Source organism: Chlorocebus sabaeus, chromosome 21 (genome assembly GCF_047675955.1).
Source record: "Chlorocebus sabaeus isolate Y175 chromosome 21, mChlSab1.0.hap1, whole genome shotgun sequence".
In the NCBI taxonomy this organism is placed as follows: domain Eukaryota; kingdom Metazoa; phylum Chordata; class Mammalia; order Primates; family Cercopithecidae; genus Chlorocebus; species Chlorocebus sabaeus.
In genome coordinates, this window is record NC_132924.1 from 60,266,935 (window position 1) to 60,284,428 (window position 17,494).

A 17,494-nucleotide genomic window follows, 5' to 3' on the forward strand; every position below is an offset into this window, starting at 1 on the left:
CAGTATATGGATGGTACATAAAGCTAGAGATTGGATGAGATCAACAAGAAAGAAAGTGTCTATAAAAAGAAGAGATCCTAGCCAGGTACGGTGGCTCACGCGTGAAATCCCAGCACTTTGGGAGGCCAAGGCAGGCGGATCACCTGAGGTCAGGAGTTCAAGACCAGCCTGACCAACATGGAGAAACCCCAACTCTACTAAAAATACAAAATTAGCCGAGCATGGTGGCGCATGCCTGTAATCCCAGCTACTAGGGAGGCTGAGGCAGGAGAATTGCTTGATCTCGGGAGGTGGAGGTTGTAGTAAGCCGGGATCATGCCATTGCACTCCAGCCTGGGCAACAAGAGCAAAACTCCATCTCAAAAAAAAAAAAAAGAAAAGAAGAGATCCAGAACCAAGCTCTACAGCGCCCCAGTGTTTATATCCCAGGAGACCAGGAGACGAAGGAAAATATGCAACAAAGACTAAGTGGACTTTACGAGAAGCAGTAGGTGAGCGTAATGTCTGGAAATCCAAGTAAAAAAAAATATTTTGAGGAGGAGAGAGTCATTGTTGTGACACATGCTGCTGCTAAGTCAGGGAAAATGAGGGGCAACTGATTAAGCAACATGGAGAAGATGAGCAACCTTGAAAAGAAATCTTGATTAGGTAGTAGAGGTAGAAGCCTGATAAGATTGGACTCAAGAAAGAATTGGCCAGTAAGTGGGATGTGAAAAATACTAACCGTGAAATGAAAGGTACTAAGTGTAAAGTAAAAGATGTGAGGTGTGAAGTGTGACCTGGTACAATATTGACCCTACACTTTGATAAGCTCAGCGTACTTTCCTCCTAAGATCAAGAACAAGGCAAGAATGTCAGCTTTCACCACTTCTGTTCAACACTGTACTGGAGGTGCTAGCTAATGCAATAAGCAAGAAAACAAAAAACATACAGATTAGAAGGAAGGTCTCTCTCTCTCTGTTTTTTTTTTTTTTTTTTTTTTTTTTTTTGAGATGGGGTCTTGCTGTCACCCAGGCTGGAGGCAGTAGCAAGATCTTGGCTCACTGCAACTTCTACCTCCCGGGTTCAAGCAATCCTCCTACCTCAGCACTGCAGGTAGCTGGGATTACAAGCATGTGCCACCATGCCCGGCTAATTTTTGTATTTTTAGTAGAGACGAGGTTTCACCATGTTGGCCAGGCTGGTCTCAAAGTGATCTGCCCAAGTGATCCGCCTGACCTCAAGTGATCCGCCCACCTCAGCCTCCCAAAGTGCTGGGATTGCAGGCGTGAGCCACCACACCTGGCAAGTCTCTCTTTATTCAAAGACAGCATGAGTGTCTATGTAGAAACTCCAAAGGCTCTACCAAAAAAAAAAAAAAAAAAAAGCTACTAGAATGAGTAAATTTAGCAAGGTTATAGGTTTAACTGCAAAAGAGCACAAGGAAACTTTCTAGAGAGATAGAAAATGATATCCTGATGGTAGTCACGGTTACACGATCATATACATTTGTCAAAACTCATCAAACTGAACATTTTAAACTGGTGGATTTTACTAGATGTGGAATATACCTCAATAAAGCTTGTTTTTAAAAGAAAAAGTAAAGATATTTTCTTTCAATGCTAACAAAGCCATCCTGAAATAATTGTCCAAGAACATTTATAGCTTGTGAGTCACCTCCACAAGGGTGGAACAAGAGGAAAATTACAGTGAAATTATAACCCATTGATTCAGGTGGCGCCCTCATGAGCACCAGAAACTTTCCTTTTTGACTCCCTTTACTTGGTAGCTTCCACTGCCTTTATCCAATAAAGGGGTTTACAAGAAGAAAATTAATTAAAATGAATGTCTATTTGGTTTTCATGACCCAAATCATTTTTTAAAAACATCCTTTTTTGTATTTTTTACAGCGAGAAATACAGTTGTCAGGAGCACAAGATGATCACGTTTGCTGGGGATCGTTTTCTCTGCATGTAGCAAAATTACATCCACAGTTAAATGGTGAGTGTGGAATCGGAGCAAGGGCAGTTGATTAGCTGAGCAGTCCTATAAAATAAAATAAATCAGAAAGAAGGGAATATGGTGGAAAATAAAAATTCCAATACCCGCCCTCTAAACTCACTAATAGCATTATGAAGTCAGTCGCCAGCAGTGACGATTTCAAGCATACATATGTAAAAAGTTGAACCATATGAAATTGCCATTCTTATAGGTTAGAAATGACCACATATCGGCAATTTCATAAGGCTCAACCAATACATCCTCTTGCTGCACGTACTGCCAGCCATACTTTATACACTCACATTCACATTCTTTTTTTTTTTTTTTTTTCTTGAGACAGAGTCTCACTTTGTCACCCAGACTGGAGTGCAGTAGCATGAACACAGCTCACTGCGGCCTCAGCCTCCCTGGGCTCAGGTGATCCTCCTGCCTCAGCCTCCCAAGTAGCTGGGTCTATTGTGCACCACCAACTCCAGCTAATTTTTTGTAGAGATGAGGTTTTGCCCTGTTGCCCAGACTGGTCTTCAACTCCTGAGCTCAAGCAATCTGCCCACCTTGGCCTCCCAAAGTTCTGAGATTGCAGGTGTGAGCTACTACGCCCAATCTACTCATACTCTTTATAATTCTCTTTTTCACTTAATAATAATGTATAGTGGCCATTTTTCCCTATCAACACAACTCTACATCACTTTCTAAATAACTGCATAATTTGCCATTACATGGACATACCATACTTTAACTCTTTTGATGGATATTTAACTTGTTTCCTGTCTTTTGCTCTGTCCTTTAATATAGTTGGATAAACACAATGGCTGTTGTTTTCAAACATAAAAGCTCCATGCTTTCATTTCCAGTCTAGTGACATGCGTGCCAAAATAACACACTTGGGTTTGTGGGTTGAGTTTCTGTATCTCTCACCATTGTTTAAAATCTCAAATACCCACACAACAATTAAAAAAAAAAAAGGGAAAATCAGGTTGGGCGCAGTGACTCATGCCTGTAATCCCAGCAATTTGGGAGGCTGAGGTGGGTGGATCACTTGAGGTCAGGAATTCAAGACCAGCCTGGCCAACATGGTGAAAACCCATCTCTACTAAAAATACAAAAATTAGCCAGGCATGGTGGTGACATGTACCTGTAATCCCAGCTACTTGGGAGGCTGGAGCAGGAGAATCACTTGAACACAGCAGGCGGAGGTTGCAGTGAGCTGAAATCTCACCACTGCACTCCAGCCCGAGTGACACAGCGAGACTCTGTCTCAAGAAAAAAAAAAAAAAAAAGAAGAAGAAAAAGAAAAATACATAGGAAAATCAACTATATTGTTTAATTTGGATATAGACCCAAGTTCATCGCTAAAGATGCCATCTGAGTTATAATCTTTGTTATTCAAGCTGAAAAATCCTGCCTCAGATCATTATCATTATTATTAGACTGTTACTATTTACAGCTTTGCCTTTTATCAATGCTTATGTTACTACCCTGCTTAAAAAGCTTTACCTCATTTGCAAGAACATGGGTAGATCTGGAGGACATGACACTAAGTGAAATAAGTCAGGCACAGAAAGACAAACACTGCATGATCTCACCATATGTGGAATCTGGAAAGGTTCAACTCATAGAAGTAGAGAGCAAAATTTGGTTATCAGGGGCTGGAGGAGTGGGAAGGGAGGGAAGTGGGAGTTGTGGATCAAAGAGTACAAAGATTTAAATAGACAAGAAAAATAAGTTTTGAGATTTACTGCACAGCAGGGTGACTATAGTCAATAATAATGTATCATATATTTCAAAATAACCAAGAGCAAATTTCAAATATCTCACAATAAAAAAGATTGGTAAGCAAGGTGATGGATATGTTAATTTGTTTAATCACTCCACATTGTATACGTATAACAAAATATCACATTGTACTCCATAAATGTATACAGTGATTTGTCAATTAAAATCACATTAATTTTTAAAAGGCTCTACGGCTGGGTGTGGTCGCTCACACCTGTAATCCCAGCACTTTGGGAGGCTGAGGTGGGCAGATCACCTGAGGTCAGGAGTTCGAGACCAGCCTGGCCAACATAGTGAAACCCCGTCTCTACTAAAAGTACAAAAATTAGCCGGGTGTGGTGGCGCATTCCTGTAATCCCAGCTATTTGGGAGGCTGAGGCAGGAGAATCGCCTGAACCCAGGAGGCAGAGGTTGCAGTGAGTTGAGACCTCACCACTGTACTCCAGTCTGGGCAACAAAGCAAAACTCTGTCTCAGAAAGAAAAAAAAAAAAAGGCTCTGCCTGCAGAATAAAATATAACTTCTTCCTTTGGCATTCAAGGTCCTTTGCCTCCAGCCCCAGTGTACCTTTCCAGCCTTGTTCCCCTCTATCATATGTGTTCTATGCTGCCCAACCTGACCACATCACCACTCTTTCATGCAGGCTGTTCCCTCTGTAATGTCCTTCCCTCTCAGTTCCTCTGAGAGAAGCTGGCCCAGGGTCACAATCCACCTGAAATGCCACTTCTCAAACCTCCCTCTCTTCTCTCCCCTCTCAAAGGCAGTGTGATTTTGTAAGGAAAGCATATGCTTTCATGGTGTGTATGTGTGTCTATGCATGTCTATGTTTCTGCATGTGTATTTAATAGAGACTGCATCTTGTAAATGCTTTCATGTTTGACACACCTGTGTTTGAATCCCCACCTTCTCTGCTTTCTTGCTGTGGAATCCGGCACAAATTACTCAGCTTCCCTTGGCCTCAGTTTTTCTCATCCACAAAATGGAATGTAATCTCTTGGTTATGCCTAGAACATTTGGAAGGGCATGTAGGCCCATTGCTATCAGGGAAGTGTATTTATTAGCAGATCACACATGTGCAGAGAATGTGTAAAGATTTCTACTGTCACTGAATTATATCCTGAGAAGTCTTGGACTGATTTGGTCTTTATGGAGTCCACTCAGATGAGCTCCCGATAGCTCTTGCCATCTTCATTATCTCCACAGGCCCCTGATCATTTTCTTGTTTCTCTCTCCCCTCAGGGATTCATGTTTCATCCAGGAGGGGTTGTGTACACCGGCAGAGAGAGAGAGAGAGACTTCTAAAGGAAATACAACCTTTCTGTTGACTTATACCATATTTTTAAAAATTTCTGTGTTCTGTACAATCGGCCAACCAAGGAGCTGAAGAAGAAAAAAAAACTATATTGTCTCACAGGTATTCTCATGCTTATTATGTTGGAGTATTAAAAATAATATCTGTCAAATGCCTAGAAAATTTAACACATGAAAAATAAGCCAGGAAAGAAAGAATAACTTAACATTAACAGGTTCTCCTCTTCGTCTTGTGTATAAAAAGAAGCCTGTCTTTAGTCAGAGTCCCCAGCTTAAGTCAGGAGTAACGGAGGAGGAGGAAAAATGAGAGATTGGAGGCCTCATTTTGGAAAGTGGGTTACTGAGAAATAATCAATACTTAGTAGGGAGCAGAACCACCAAGGACTGCATGTGAGAGTTTGGAAAAGTTTTGAGACATAAAATGGCAGTCGGGAACATCTGCCATATACTGTAGCATGAAAAATGCAGGGAGGGAGGCAGAGATTGGGATAGATGACTTTAAAGCATGTTCTTGTATGTAATGAGTGTAATTCCCATTTTGCCATTTCCAAGAGTCCGGAGAAGATCATAATTGATTTTCAACTACTTCCTAATGACGCTTGCTAAGATGAACCCAGAGGGGTCGCTTTACTAAATGTGATTATCTTCTCTGGAGCCCAGATCATCTTCCTTAAAGTTGCGGTACGGAAGTGCCAATGTTATGATATGCTATGCAGTAAATTTGACCCTGTGTGTGTTTATCGACCTTACGAGTTTATAAACAGGCCCCTTGACAATAGGGATTTTTCTTAATCATCTTTGTGCCCTACCCAGCTCCAGCTTCCAGCCACCCCATTAGTGAAAACTGTACAAACGACATGTTCAAAAATTAGTGTGAAATGAATGCATAGGTGATGAATGAATGGGATTGAAATTAGAGGGTGATTTCGTTAGCGGCGTCTATGACAGCACTGCCTTTCCCCCCCACCAGCCGATGGGCTCCGTGAGGCACCAAGGCTCCTTGGTCCTCACTTTGTCCCCAGCACTTGCACTCTGTCAAGCACAAAATAAGCATCGGGAGAATCTTTGTGTACCCTCGCATATTTCAGCGCATCAAGAATGGAAGAAAGGCCAAGCACAGGGGCTCACGCTTGTAATCCCAGCACTTTGGGTCGAGGAGGGCGGATCACTTGAGGTCAGGAGTTATAGACCAGCCTGGTCAACATGGTAAAACCCTGTCTCTACTAACAACACAAAAAATTTAGCCCAGCGTGTTGACGGCCGCCTGTAATCTCAGCTTCTCGGGATGCTGAGGCAGGAAAATCGCTTGAACCCGGGAGGTAGAGGCTGCAGTGAGCCGAGATCGTGCCACTGCACTCCAGCCTGGTCGACTGAGCGAGACTCCGTCTCAAAAAACAAAAAAAGAATGGAAGAAAGCAAAACAATCCAAGGCCAAACTGAAGCGAGCTGCCTTGGTGGGACTCCGGTGCATAAATGCAGGGTCGCCCGCTCTTGGGTGCCTAATAAACAACCGGACTCCGGCAGGCGCTCAGCCAACTGCAGCGATCGCTGGAGCCGGCTGTCCTCCACAGAGATAGGGGGCGCTGTAGCCAAGTGCGGCTGTCGAGTCCGCTTGGTGCCGCTCTCTGGGCGGAGTGGGGAGGCGGTAGGAGGACCTGTGGCGGTCCTGCTTCGACAGTCTCTCCAGCCCGGTTTCCCTTGGCTTGCGACTGTGCGCTCAATCCAGCACCATGGGGAAGCGGGACAATCGGGTGGTGAGTACTCAGCGGGGAAAACAATAGGGCGACGCAGGGCTGGGCGGCAGGACAGCAAGACCCCTCGCTGTTCCCGGCCGGGCCAGAGGGCAAGCGGCAGCCCTGGGATGTGGGGCCCGGAGACCCAGCACCCTCCGCCGATCCCAGATGCGCGTGCGCCGCGCACGCAGTTGGCGCTTTAGGGTCCCCAGCTCTCTCTTGCCCGCCCCTTTTCCTTCACCTCGCCTCTCTTTCTGGCGCTGCTCCTTTGCACCCTTGCCTCCTGTACGCGGGCCCCCAGTGCCCACTTAGAACCGCGAGGGCTCGGGGAAATCCCCCTCCCCCGCCCCGCCATGTAACTCCGAAGTCTTAGGCCCTGGGAGGCGCCCGACTCACCCGCTCCTCGGTATCGGCCACCCCTGGTCCACACCCCTCTGCAACTGCGCCCCCCCTCCAACTACGCACCCAAGTGGGAGGGAGGCACAGAGGCCTCGACTGGTCCCGGAGGGCCAGCAGCGCGCCTGGTTTTAGCGACAAGCAGGCTCCCGTTTGAAAATGGGATGGCAGCATTGGCCTTCGTGTTTCCAGCGCCCTATAGGACCTGGCACCCATAGACCCTGTGAAGGAATGAATGGCGTGAAAATAGTTGGCTTTCGAATCCAACACAAAACTGGAATGTCAGTTTTGTTCCGTCGGAAGTTGGGTGACCTAGAACAAGTTACTTTTCTTCTCTGTGCCTTAGTTCATTAAAGGGGATCATTATTATCTACAACCTTACAGAATAATTGAAACCACAAAAGGCAAGATGTGTGAGCGAGTACTGAGCATGAAAATTATTACTCTGGTAAATGAGATAAAAGAGATACATAAATAACTTATAGCAGAAAGAGTAGGAAGTGGTCCTTGACAGATACTAGAAATTCTAAAGGCATTCAGAAGAAAAGGTGCTTTTGAGAAGTAGAGATGGGAGGAAAGCGTTCTAGATCGCGGGGGCGGGGGAGCTGAAAAACTCAGGTTATGAATCAGATTGAATGGGTGGTAAACATAATGAAATAGCAATAAGCTTAGGTTGCAGCCTGAGTTACTGGGCTTGCCTGTGACAGAGTTTTAGCCAGAGTAGCAAAATGAGGAAAATGCACGTAAAACGAATGTGGTAAGTTTCTTGAACTCGCTTTTTTATTCAACAATTATTTGCAAACTGTGTGTGTCTCGCGCCAAATCATTATATTTATGAAATGATGACACTTGCCATCAGTATTTGCCAGTTCTTGCATGGCTTTTATAAAGAAAAACCTGAGACTGGGTAATTTATAAAGAAAAGGGTTTAATTGGCTCACACAGTTCTATGGGCTGTACAGAAAGCCTAGCGGCATCTGCTTCTAGGGAGGCCTCGGGAAGCTGTTACTCATGGTGGAAGGCAAAGCAGGAACAGGCGTCTTACATGGCAGGAGCAGGACCAAGAGAGGGACGGGGAGAGGTGCTACAGTTTTAAACAACCGCATCTCTTGAGAACTCTTGTCTCTATACAGTGCAGGGGAGAGGGGAATGCTAACCCATTCATGAGACCTCCGCCCCCCTGATCCAGTCACCTCCCACTAGGCCCCACCTCCAACATTGGGGATTACAATTCGACATGAGATTTGGGCGGGGACACAGATCCAAACCGCTTCACCATCTTAAAAGCTTTGTAGTTCTGTATAGTCTTTATAATGGAAAACGTCTAGGAACCACTGTGGTAGTGAATCTTGATTACAAGATAGCGGGATGTTCTTTCTCCTGGCTGCAGGTGAGACTTGGTTGTGGTATCTTGATTGTTATGGCGTTGAAGTGATGTAGCATAACACCATTTTAGCATAGGAGCATCCTTAGGTGTTTGAATATTTGGGCTCTTTTAATACCCTTGGGCCTTGAATGTTTAGAGATCACCTGACTTTGGATGCAGTTTCATATACAGACCTAAAATGTTTCATATTACTGAAGAAACGTTTTGGTTTAAACATCCCTTTAAAGCATTTGAAAAACTTACCAAATTAGCTTCATTTACTAGAACATTTTGATAGCTCTGGGCTCTACTTACTGTTGGTATGCAACCATGGCACAGAGTATTCTGGTAACATTTTGTATGCACTTCAAAGATTGGGATTAAGAACAAGAAATTAAGAGGTAGAAGACATAGATTGTCTAATTCAGTCTCCTCATTGCATAGAGGAAGGGTAAGACTGTTTAAACTGGGACCAAAACTTCAGTCATCTGACACTCAGTTCTGTACGTCTTAACTCTTCTTTTTAAGACTTTGTTTTTGTTTTGTTTTGTTTTGTTTTAAGCAGTTTTAGTTTTACAGCAAAATTGAGAGGAAGGTACAAAGATAACCCGTTTACCTCCTGGCCCCACTCATGCATAGCCTCCCCATTATGAACATCCTTCACCGGAGTGTACATTTGTTACAATTGATGAACCTATGTTGACATGTTACTATCATCCAGTCAGTAGTTTATATTAGTGCTGACTCTTAGTATTCATTCTCTATGGGCTTGGACGAATTTATTTATTTATTTATTTATTTATTTATTTATTTATTTTGAGACAGGATCTCACTCTGTTGCCCAAGCTGGAGTGCAGTGTCGCCATCATGGGTCATTGCAGCTTCAACTTCCCAGGCTCAAGAGATACTCTTACGTCAGCCTCCCGAGTAGCTAGGACCACAGGTGCATGCCACCACACCTGGCTAGTTTTTTGTCATTTTTTTGTAGAGATGGGGTTTCACCAGGCTGCCCAGGCTGGTCTCGAATTCCTGGCCTCAAGCAATCCTCCCGTCTCAGCCTCCAAAAGTGCTCGGATTACAGGAGTGCTACCACACGTGGCCAACAAATTTATAATGACATGCGTTCACCAATATAGTATCATAAAGAATAAAAGTCCTCTGTTCTGCCTAGCCATTCCTCTATCACCCCTGCCCCCAAATGTGGCAACCACTGATCTTTTTACTGACTCCATAGTTTTGCCATAACACTTGATTTGGAGCAACAAAATGAATATTTGCCTCTGAAAATACTGGCATTTTTTGAGATTGTCTCAAAAACAGTTCCTGTTCTTTTTTGCATTGATGATACAATCATAGTTTTAAAGATGATAGGATTGCTTTCCAAAAAAAAACCCCAGTGAATTTCAGGTTGAACAGTTTTTTACATTTTTATTTTTAGAGCAGTTTTAGGTTCATAGCAAAATTGAACAGAAAGTACAGAGGGTTCCCATATACCTCCACACTTGTGCAGCTCCATCATTATCAACATTCACCAGCACCAGCAGGGTGGTACATTTGTTACATTTGATGAACCTACATTGACGCATCATCATCACCCTGAGTCAGTGGTTTACATTAGGGTTCACTCTTGGTGTACATTCTTGAACGGTTTTTATCACTGAATGTTTTAATTCAGGACTTGTAATGGGCTCTTAAGTTCCTGATGGCCACCTTTTGTGCCGGTTGTTTTCCAAAGTGTTCTTCATGTTCTTTTCTGCTACTTTGAGCCCTCTAAAATAGATGTATCCTCTAGATAAAAATAGGTGATCAAATTGACAAATGAAATTCTGCACATTGTGTCTTTAGCCAGTTTTGCTGCGTTGCTCTTTTTGTACCTGCCCACATACATATCCCCTTGAGACCAATTTGCCATCCTGAGTTTCAGAAACAAATCATTTTCTGTTATCTAAACTCATGCAGCAGTTTGAAGCCACAGACAATTCTAGTTACATATGGATGTGAATGTTTGATTTACAAGGTCACAGTATTTATGACTAAGTGATAGTGAAATGTTTCAAGAAATTGCACAATCTCTGTATTTTAGTGAGTGCTTTACCATGCCACCCACTTAATGTTAGGAGCATCATTTTTCACACTGATACAAAAATGAAAACTCTTGTACCTTTGTGAAAATAGTTACTTTTCTTGTTTTAAAAGCTTTCTGTTGTGCATAGTTTTAAAGAAAAGTATTGTTGCTTAATGAATAAGAGCAGACTATCAAGTATTTTGCATGGAGCCTAGAACATAAGATGCACTTTTAAAAATATTGCTATTATAATTGAAATAAATAATGGAGATATATGGAGTGTATTTAAGCAGACTGAGATAGTGTTGGTCAAAAGCTTAAAAGTAAGCCTTATTCAGCAGTAGTTCATGTAATTGTACCCGTAGTCCTAGCATGTGAATATATTACTTTACTATTATTTTCCTCTGAAAAGTAGGAATAGGTTGGTATGTACTTTATAAAAGCAGTTTGATAGTACACAGTAAGACAGTAAAAATATTAATGTACTTTAAAGATACATGCTAGATAACTTGAAGACTGTAAAACATGGTAAATGTTACGATTTTTTTTTTTCATTAGAGTGAAAAATTGCCACTGCATTATCTGTGAATTTTTATATAAGTACAGTTCTCTGAGTTGGAATGGCAGTATTGTGGTTGGATTTTTGTCATTTTGTTTACCTTTATTATTACCATAATAATGTTTATGCAGTTACCTTTTTTGTTTTATAAAGGTAATCATTATTTAAAATTTTTTTCTCCAGTGTGAATGAATATGGATATTTTCCTTTATATTTTGGTGCACATGCAGCCTAATTTTTAAATTTTTAGTTATTTATTAAAATAATTCTTTTATTTTGGCAACTTGCCTTTGCTTTTCACTTGAGAAATCTTAAATATCAGGAACTATGGATCTATTTCATTCATTTTAGTAGCTACATAATATTTCATAGGGAGTATACTATTAATATATTTAGTGAATCCCAGTTTGATAGCTATTTGGGTGTTTTCAGTGTTTGCTGTTTTAGTAATTTAGACCTGAATATCCTTGATATGTATATATTTGCACTCTTTAGAAATGAACACTTTTTACAATTCTAACCTAAAATATTTTGCCATTAGGTACTGCCAAAATTATGACATGATACCAAGGAAATTAGAATGTGATCAATATTGTTAAAAACAAAAACCTGAAACCAGTTAAATTTAACAAAGGTCATTTGAGCAAGAAAAAGATTCTAGAACTGGAGGAAGATGTTCTACATCCTGGTGGCCTATATTTGCAACAGGAAATGACATACAGAGATTCCCTGATTGGTGCAGTTCTGAGTTTGCCTTATTTGGGCATAATTTGGCAACCTTCTATTTGGGATTAGTTGAGGGTTGGGCTCCTGTGATTGGCTGAGACTCAGTTGATTGGTTAAGAGGACATACTCTTAGATTAGGCTAGAACTTATTTGTACATCACGCCAGGTTGCACTTCACCATATACGGAGGGTTTTTGCTTTGTTTTGTTTTTTCAGTAGAGACAAGGTTGGTCTCTCCTGAGCTCAAGCTCCTCCCACCTCACCCTCCCAAAGTGCTAGATTACAGGTGTGAGCCAGTGCACCTGGCCTTTTGGGCCATATTTTATTACCCAAGTAGGAGGACATTTTGAGCCAAACTTAACTGTGTTGAACAGTACAAATAATACTCCTGTTTTACAAACAGTGAACTAAGCTGCACATGGTACTTGCCTTCATTGTCTTCATTTCTGCCTTCATAGGTTGTCATACTTCCACACCAACTAATCGAAATGCTTAGCAAAAGCAGTTGAATGAAATCTTTGAGGGTATAACATTTTATACAAAAAAAAAAAAACGATATGCCTCTGTCTTTAACATTGCATTTGATATCCACATCTTGCCCTGATTCTGTAAACATTCATGACATTAGGGGCTCTAGCATTTGTTCCTGCTTGTAGAAAAGTATGTCAAAGATTTGTCTTTTTCATTCCCAGTAATTAGGCTGTGTCAGTTGAATGGTAAGGGTTCTCAGTATGTGTTGTTTATGCTGGTTTTATATTGTTTACTCTGACAGAGAAATCTGGAAGTATATAACTTTTATCTGTTGTAAAGGTGGGAAAGAAATGATGGTCATTTTCATAGATTTTGTTAAATAAAATGCAACAAATATATTGTTTCCTTTCACTTATTTTGGATTATTACAAGGTATAACACCTTCAACCTTTAGGATAGTCATTTTCAATCAAAAATCTTTTTATTTAAAAAGTAGGAGAGTTTCATAAGTGTCTGTTGACTGGGCTCACACCTGTTGTCCTAGCTACTCAGGAGGCCGAGGTAGGGGGATTTTTCGAAGCTGAAGTGAGCTATGATCACACCACTCACCACTGTACTCCAGCCTGGGCAAAAGAGCAAGACCCTGTCTTTTTTTTTTTTTTTTTGAGACAGTTTCGCTCTTTCGTCCAGGCTAGAGTGAAGTGGCACAGTCTCAACTCAGCACAACCTCTGCCTCCTGGGTTCAAGTGATTTTCCTGCCTCAGCCTCCTGAGTAGCCAAGATTATAGGCGCCTGCCACCACACTTGGCTAATTTTTGTGTTTTTAGTAGAGGCAGGGTTTCGCCATGTTGGCCAGGCTGGTCTCAAACTCCTGACTTCAGGTGATACACCCGCCCCGGCCTCCCGAAGTGCTAGGATTACAGGTGTGAGCCACCGTGCCTGGCCGACCCTGTCTTTTAAAAAAAATGATAATAGTAATAAATAAAATTTTTATTGACTTAAATTTGGAAAAACTAAATATAAGAGGTAGAGAATGAATTAAAGACCAGACTGTATGTCAGTAGTTTTAACAAAATAACATCGCTTTGCTAGACACTGTCAATAACAAAGAAATCTTTTGCTTTGTTTTGCCTCAATATATTTTTGAAAAAAATCTCTAAAATATTTTTCTGCTCTAGTAAGTGTAGTAGACAGCATGATTTAAATTTTTACAGATGTTTTAATTGAGCTAAAATATGTATAACAAAATTTACCATTTTAACTGTTTCTAAGTGTATAGTTTAGTGACATTCAGTACATTCATACTGTTGTGCAACCATCATCACTATCCATTTTCATCATCCCAAACAAGAATCTCTGTATCCATTAAACAGTAAACTCCCAAATTCCTCTTCTCCCCAGACCCTGGTTAACCTCCATTCTACTTTCTTTTCTAGGTATCAAATATAAATGGAATCATGTATTTGTTCCTTTGTGTTTTTCTTGTTTTATTTCATTTAGCATATTTTCAAGGCTGATCCAGGTTGTTTATAGTATGTGTCAGAATTGCATTCTTTTTTAAGGCTGAATAATATTCCATTGTATGTATATACCACAGTTTTGTTTATCCATTTGTCCATGGATAGACATTTGCATTATTTCCACATTTCAGCTTTTGTGAATCCTGCCGTTGTGAACATTTGTGTACAAGTATCTGTTTAGTCCCTTCTTTGAATTCTTTTGGGTGTATACCTAGAAGTGTTATATAGGATCATGTGGTAGTTCTATGTTTAACTTCTTGAGGAACCACTAAACTGTCTTCCACTGTGGCCACACCGTTTTACATTCCCACCAGCAATGTGAAAGGGTTCCAGTTTCTCTGCATCCTTGCTAACCCTTGCAATTTTCTGTTTGATAGTAGCCATCCTAATGGGTATAGAATGGCATCTCTTTGTGGTTTCAATTTACATTTCCCTAATGACTAGTGATACTGAACATTTTTTATGTGTTTATTGGCCATTTACTGTATACCTTCTTTAGAGAAATACCTATTCAAGTCTTCTGCCCATTTTTTAATTACTCTGGGTTTTTTTTGTTGTTGTTAAGTTGTAGGAGCTTGTTTTACATTCTGGGTATTAATCTCTTACTAGATTTATGATTTACAAATATTTTCTCTCATTCTGTGAATTGTCTTTTCACTCTTAACAGTGTCCTTTGATGCACAAACTTTTACATTTTGATGTTCTGTTTGTTTTTTTGTTGCCTGTGTATAATTTTTGATGTTAACTATTTGTGAATAAAATTGTCATCAGTATGACGTAGTATATCCTGGGAGACAAAATGTAGTTGAATAAACAATGAATTTAGAGTTCGATCTTATTTAACTTCTTTGGAATTGAATTGAATTGATTTGATTTGATTTTGATTTTTATTTTTATTTTTATTTTTATTTTTATTTTTATTTTGAGAGGGAGTCTCGCTGTGTTGCCCAGGCTGGAGTGCAGTGGCACAATCTCAGCTCACCGCAACCTCCACCTCCTGGGTTCAAGTGATTCTCCTGTCTCAGCCTCCTGAGTAGCTAGGATTACAGGCGTGTGCCACCATGCCTAATTTTTGTATTTTTAGTAGAGACAGGGTGTCACCATGTCGGCCAGGCTGGTCTTGAACTCCTGACCTCAGGTGTACCACCTGCCTCAGCCTCCCAAAGTGCTGGGATTACAGGCATGAGCCATTGCACCCAGTCCGGAATTGAATTTCTTAATTTTCTAGTGAACATATTGGTATCACCGTCACAGGATTACTGGGCTTTAGGAGAAAGAGCTGTAAAGCCATCAGTAGGTCAAAGGGATCTATTATTTCATCAAATCTCTTGTAAAACACACACACATTTTCTCCGAAACTTTATCTCCCAAACTTTTAAGGCTTAAAAGAGGGTTAAATTAATTTCTTTAGAATGAAAAGTTGGTTAGTCGGATTGCATATACTTAGCTGGATATAGTATGTATTTATAGTAAAGATTATTTGATGAGTAAGTGAGCTTTTGCATGTTTAATGGTTGCTTTAATGGAATTAATTGTTGTTCTTTCCCCAAGGCCTATATGAACCCAATAGCAATGGCGAGATCAAGGGGTCCAGTCCAGTCTTCAGGGCCAACAATACAAGATTATCTGAATCGACCAAGGCCTACCTGGTATTTGTGAAACACTTTACCTATTTATAAGCTTTTTATCAACTTTTTAAAGTTTATTCTTAAGACTTTAATTGATTTTATTGATTGCCAAGCAATTACCAGATGAATCATTTTTTTTAAGTAGCATTTGATATATGCTTTCTTTTGAATGTGTTTGAAACGCATGCATGTACAATTATAAAGCAAACATTTGAGAACCCACTACCCAGTATGGCCAAAGCACTGCCAGGTAGCTTTTTCATACCAGTCTCTTCACTGTCCCATAAAAGATCTTAACCTTGCAGTGGTCAAAGCTTTTTAGTGAGTTTAAGTAGTCTTGTCCTTTACTGAGGTGTAACCAGATATCAGGAAGAATAATATTCAGCTTTGTTTCTAGTTTTATCTGCCAACTTTTCAATGAATTAGAAAAACTTACTGATTTTTTTAAATAAAGCATCAGAGTATGGGTCGTGTTATTCTTTAGTATGTCTTCCTTATTAATACCATACTCCTGGGGCAACATGTGACACAGGCTTTAGAGCTGTTAACTTCAGAATCCCAAGTGCGCCTAAAAACTGGGCAACTGGTTGAAAAGTATGCTTATGTATAATAGGGAATCCTTCCTTTGAGTTAAATAGGAAGTAAGGATTGTTTACCAGTGGGTGTGAGTGCCATTGTTAACCATTGCAGCATACCAGAAAATGCATTATCCCAAAACAAAGTATGTTTTAATGGGGAGAGGGAATGAATTTTTCAAGGGGAAATGTCCAAGTAAATATATTACATGTGTATCACAGATCATCAAGACAGCCCTCAGGTCGAGTAACTCGTAGGGACTCACTGGAGTTTCAGCAGATAGTCGTACTCATGGTAAGATGTATTACTGTGAAAGGCTACCAAGCACAATCAGCAAAAGGAAAAGGCACATGGAACAAAGTTTGTCTAAGTCCTGGAGCAGGCTTTGAAGGGTCCTCTCCTAGTGGGATCACATGAGAGGCACTTAATTCCCTTAGTAAGGAGTTGTGATAATACATATGAGATATTGGCAACCAATTGAAGCTCATTAGAGACTCAGTGCCCAGGCTTTTTATTGAGGCTGATCAGTCTCTGCCTGTCATGTACCAAAATTCCAGATTCCAGGGCTGGGCATGGTTGCTCATGCCTATAGTTTCAGCACTTTGGGAATCCGAGGCAGGAGGATCGCTTGAGGCCAGGAGTTTGAGATTAGCCTGGGCAACATAGCAAGATGCTGTCTGTACAAAATATATATATATATATACACAAAATATATATATATATATATATATATATTTTTTTTTTTTTTTTTTTTTTAAATTGGCTGGATGTGGTAGTACGTGCCTGTAGTCTTAGTTACTTGGGATATTGAGGCAGAAGGATTGCTTGAGGCCAGGAGTTGAAGATGACAGTGAACTATGATCACACCACTGCATTCTAGCCTGGGCGACAGAGCAAGGCCTTGTCTCTTTAAAAAAAAAAAAAAAAAAAAAGTCCAGATTCCCGGAAGGAAAACAGGTATTTAGCTTGAACTACATTGTTTGTACAAATGGTTTCGGCACAATGATCTGCTCTTATCAGAAAATAGCAAGAATCCTCCAAATTCAGGTTCCCAGATGCGCCTCTAGGGCCAGTCTTTTAAGTACCTCTTTCCAAGAATAAGCAGTCAGGCGAGCTGTATTAACTCTTCTCTGCACAGCATGTTAGCTACCTTATTAAATGGGTCATATATAGAATACAGTAGTTCAGTCAGATAGATTTTAGGGCATCCTAACACTGAAAACTACCAGGTTTATGACTTTAGGTGGATTTCTTACCTTCTCCAAGCTTCGGTTTCTTTATCTGTAAAATGAGGATCCATACCTTTTCCCACAGGGTTGTTGTGAGGATTAAATGAAAATGTATTTTAAATAGTGCCTGTTGTAAATGCTTAGATGTTTGGTGTATTG

General features: G+C 40.6%; 1 protein-coding gene across 2 annotated transcripts in view; it reads left to right on the top strand.

The window, feature by feature from the left end:
* Positions 1-6,693: 6,693 nt before the first annotated feature.
* The window catches only part of FAM133B (family with sequence similarity 133 member B), a 29,320-nt gene continuing 18,519 nt past the window's right edge, over positions 6,694-17,494 (top strand). Inside the window, exons 1-2 of one of the 2 annotated variants that reach the window (XM_007982160.3) lie at positions 6,694-6,820; positions 15,454-15,551. In XM_007982160.3, coding sequence (XP_007980351.1) covers positions 6,797-6,820; positions 15,454-15,551 — 122 coding nt within the window. In that variant the 5' untranslated portion in view covers positions 6,694-6,796. The remainder of the gene's footprint in view (positions 6,821-15,453; positions 15,552-17,494) is intronic. The other variant, XM_007982161.3, reaches the window with a different exon arrangement.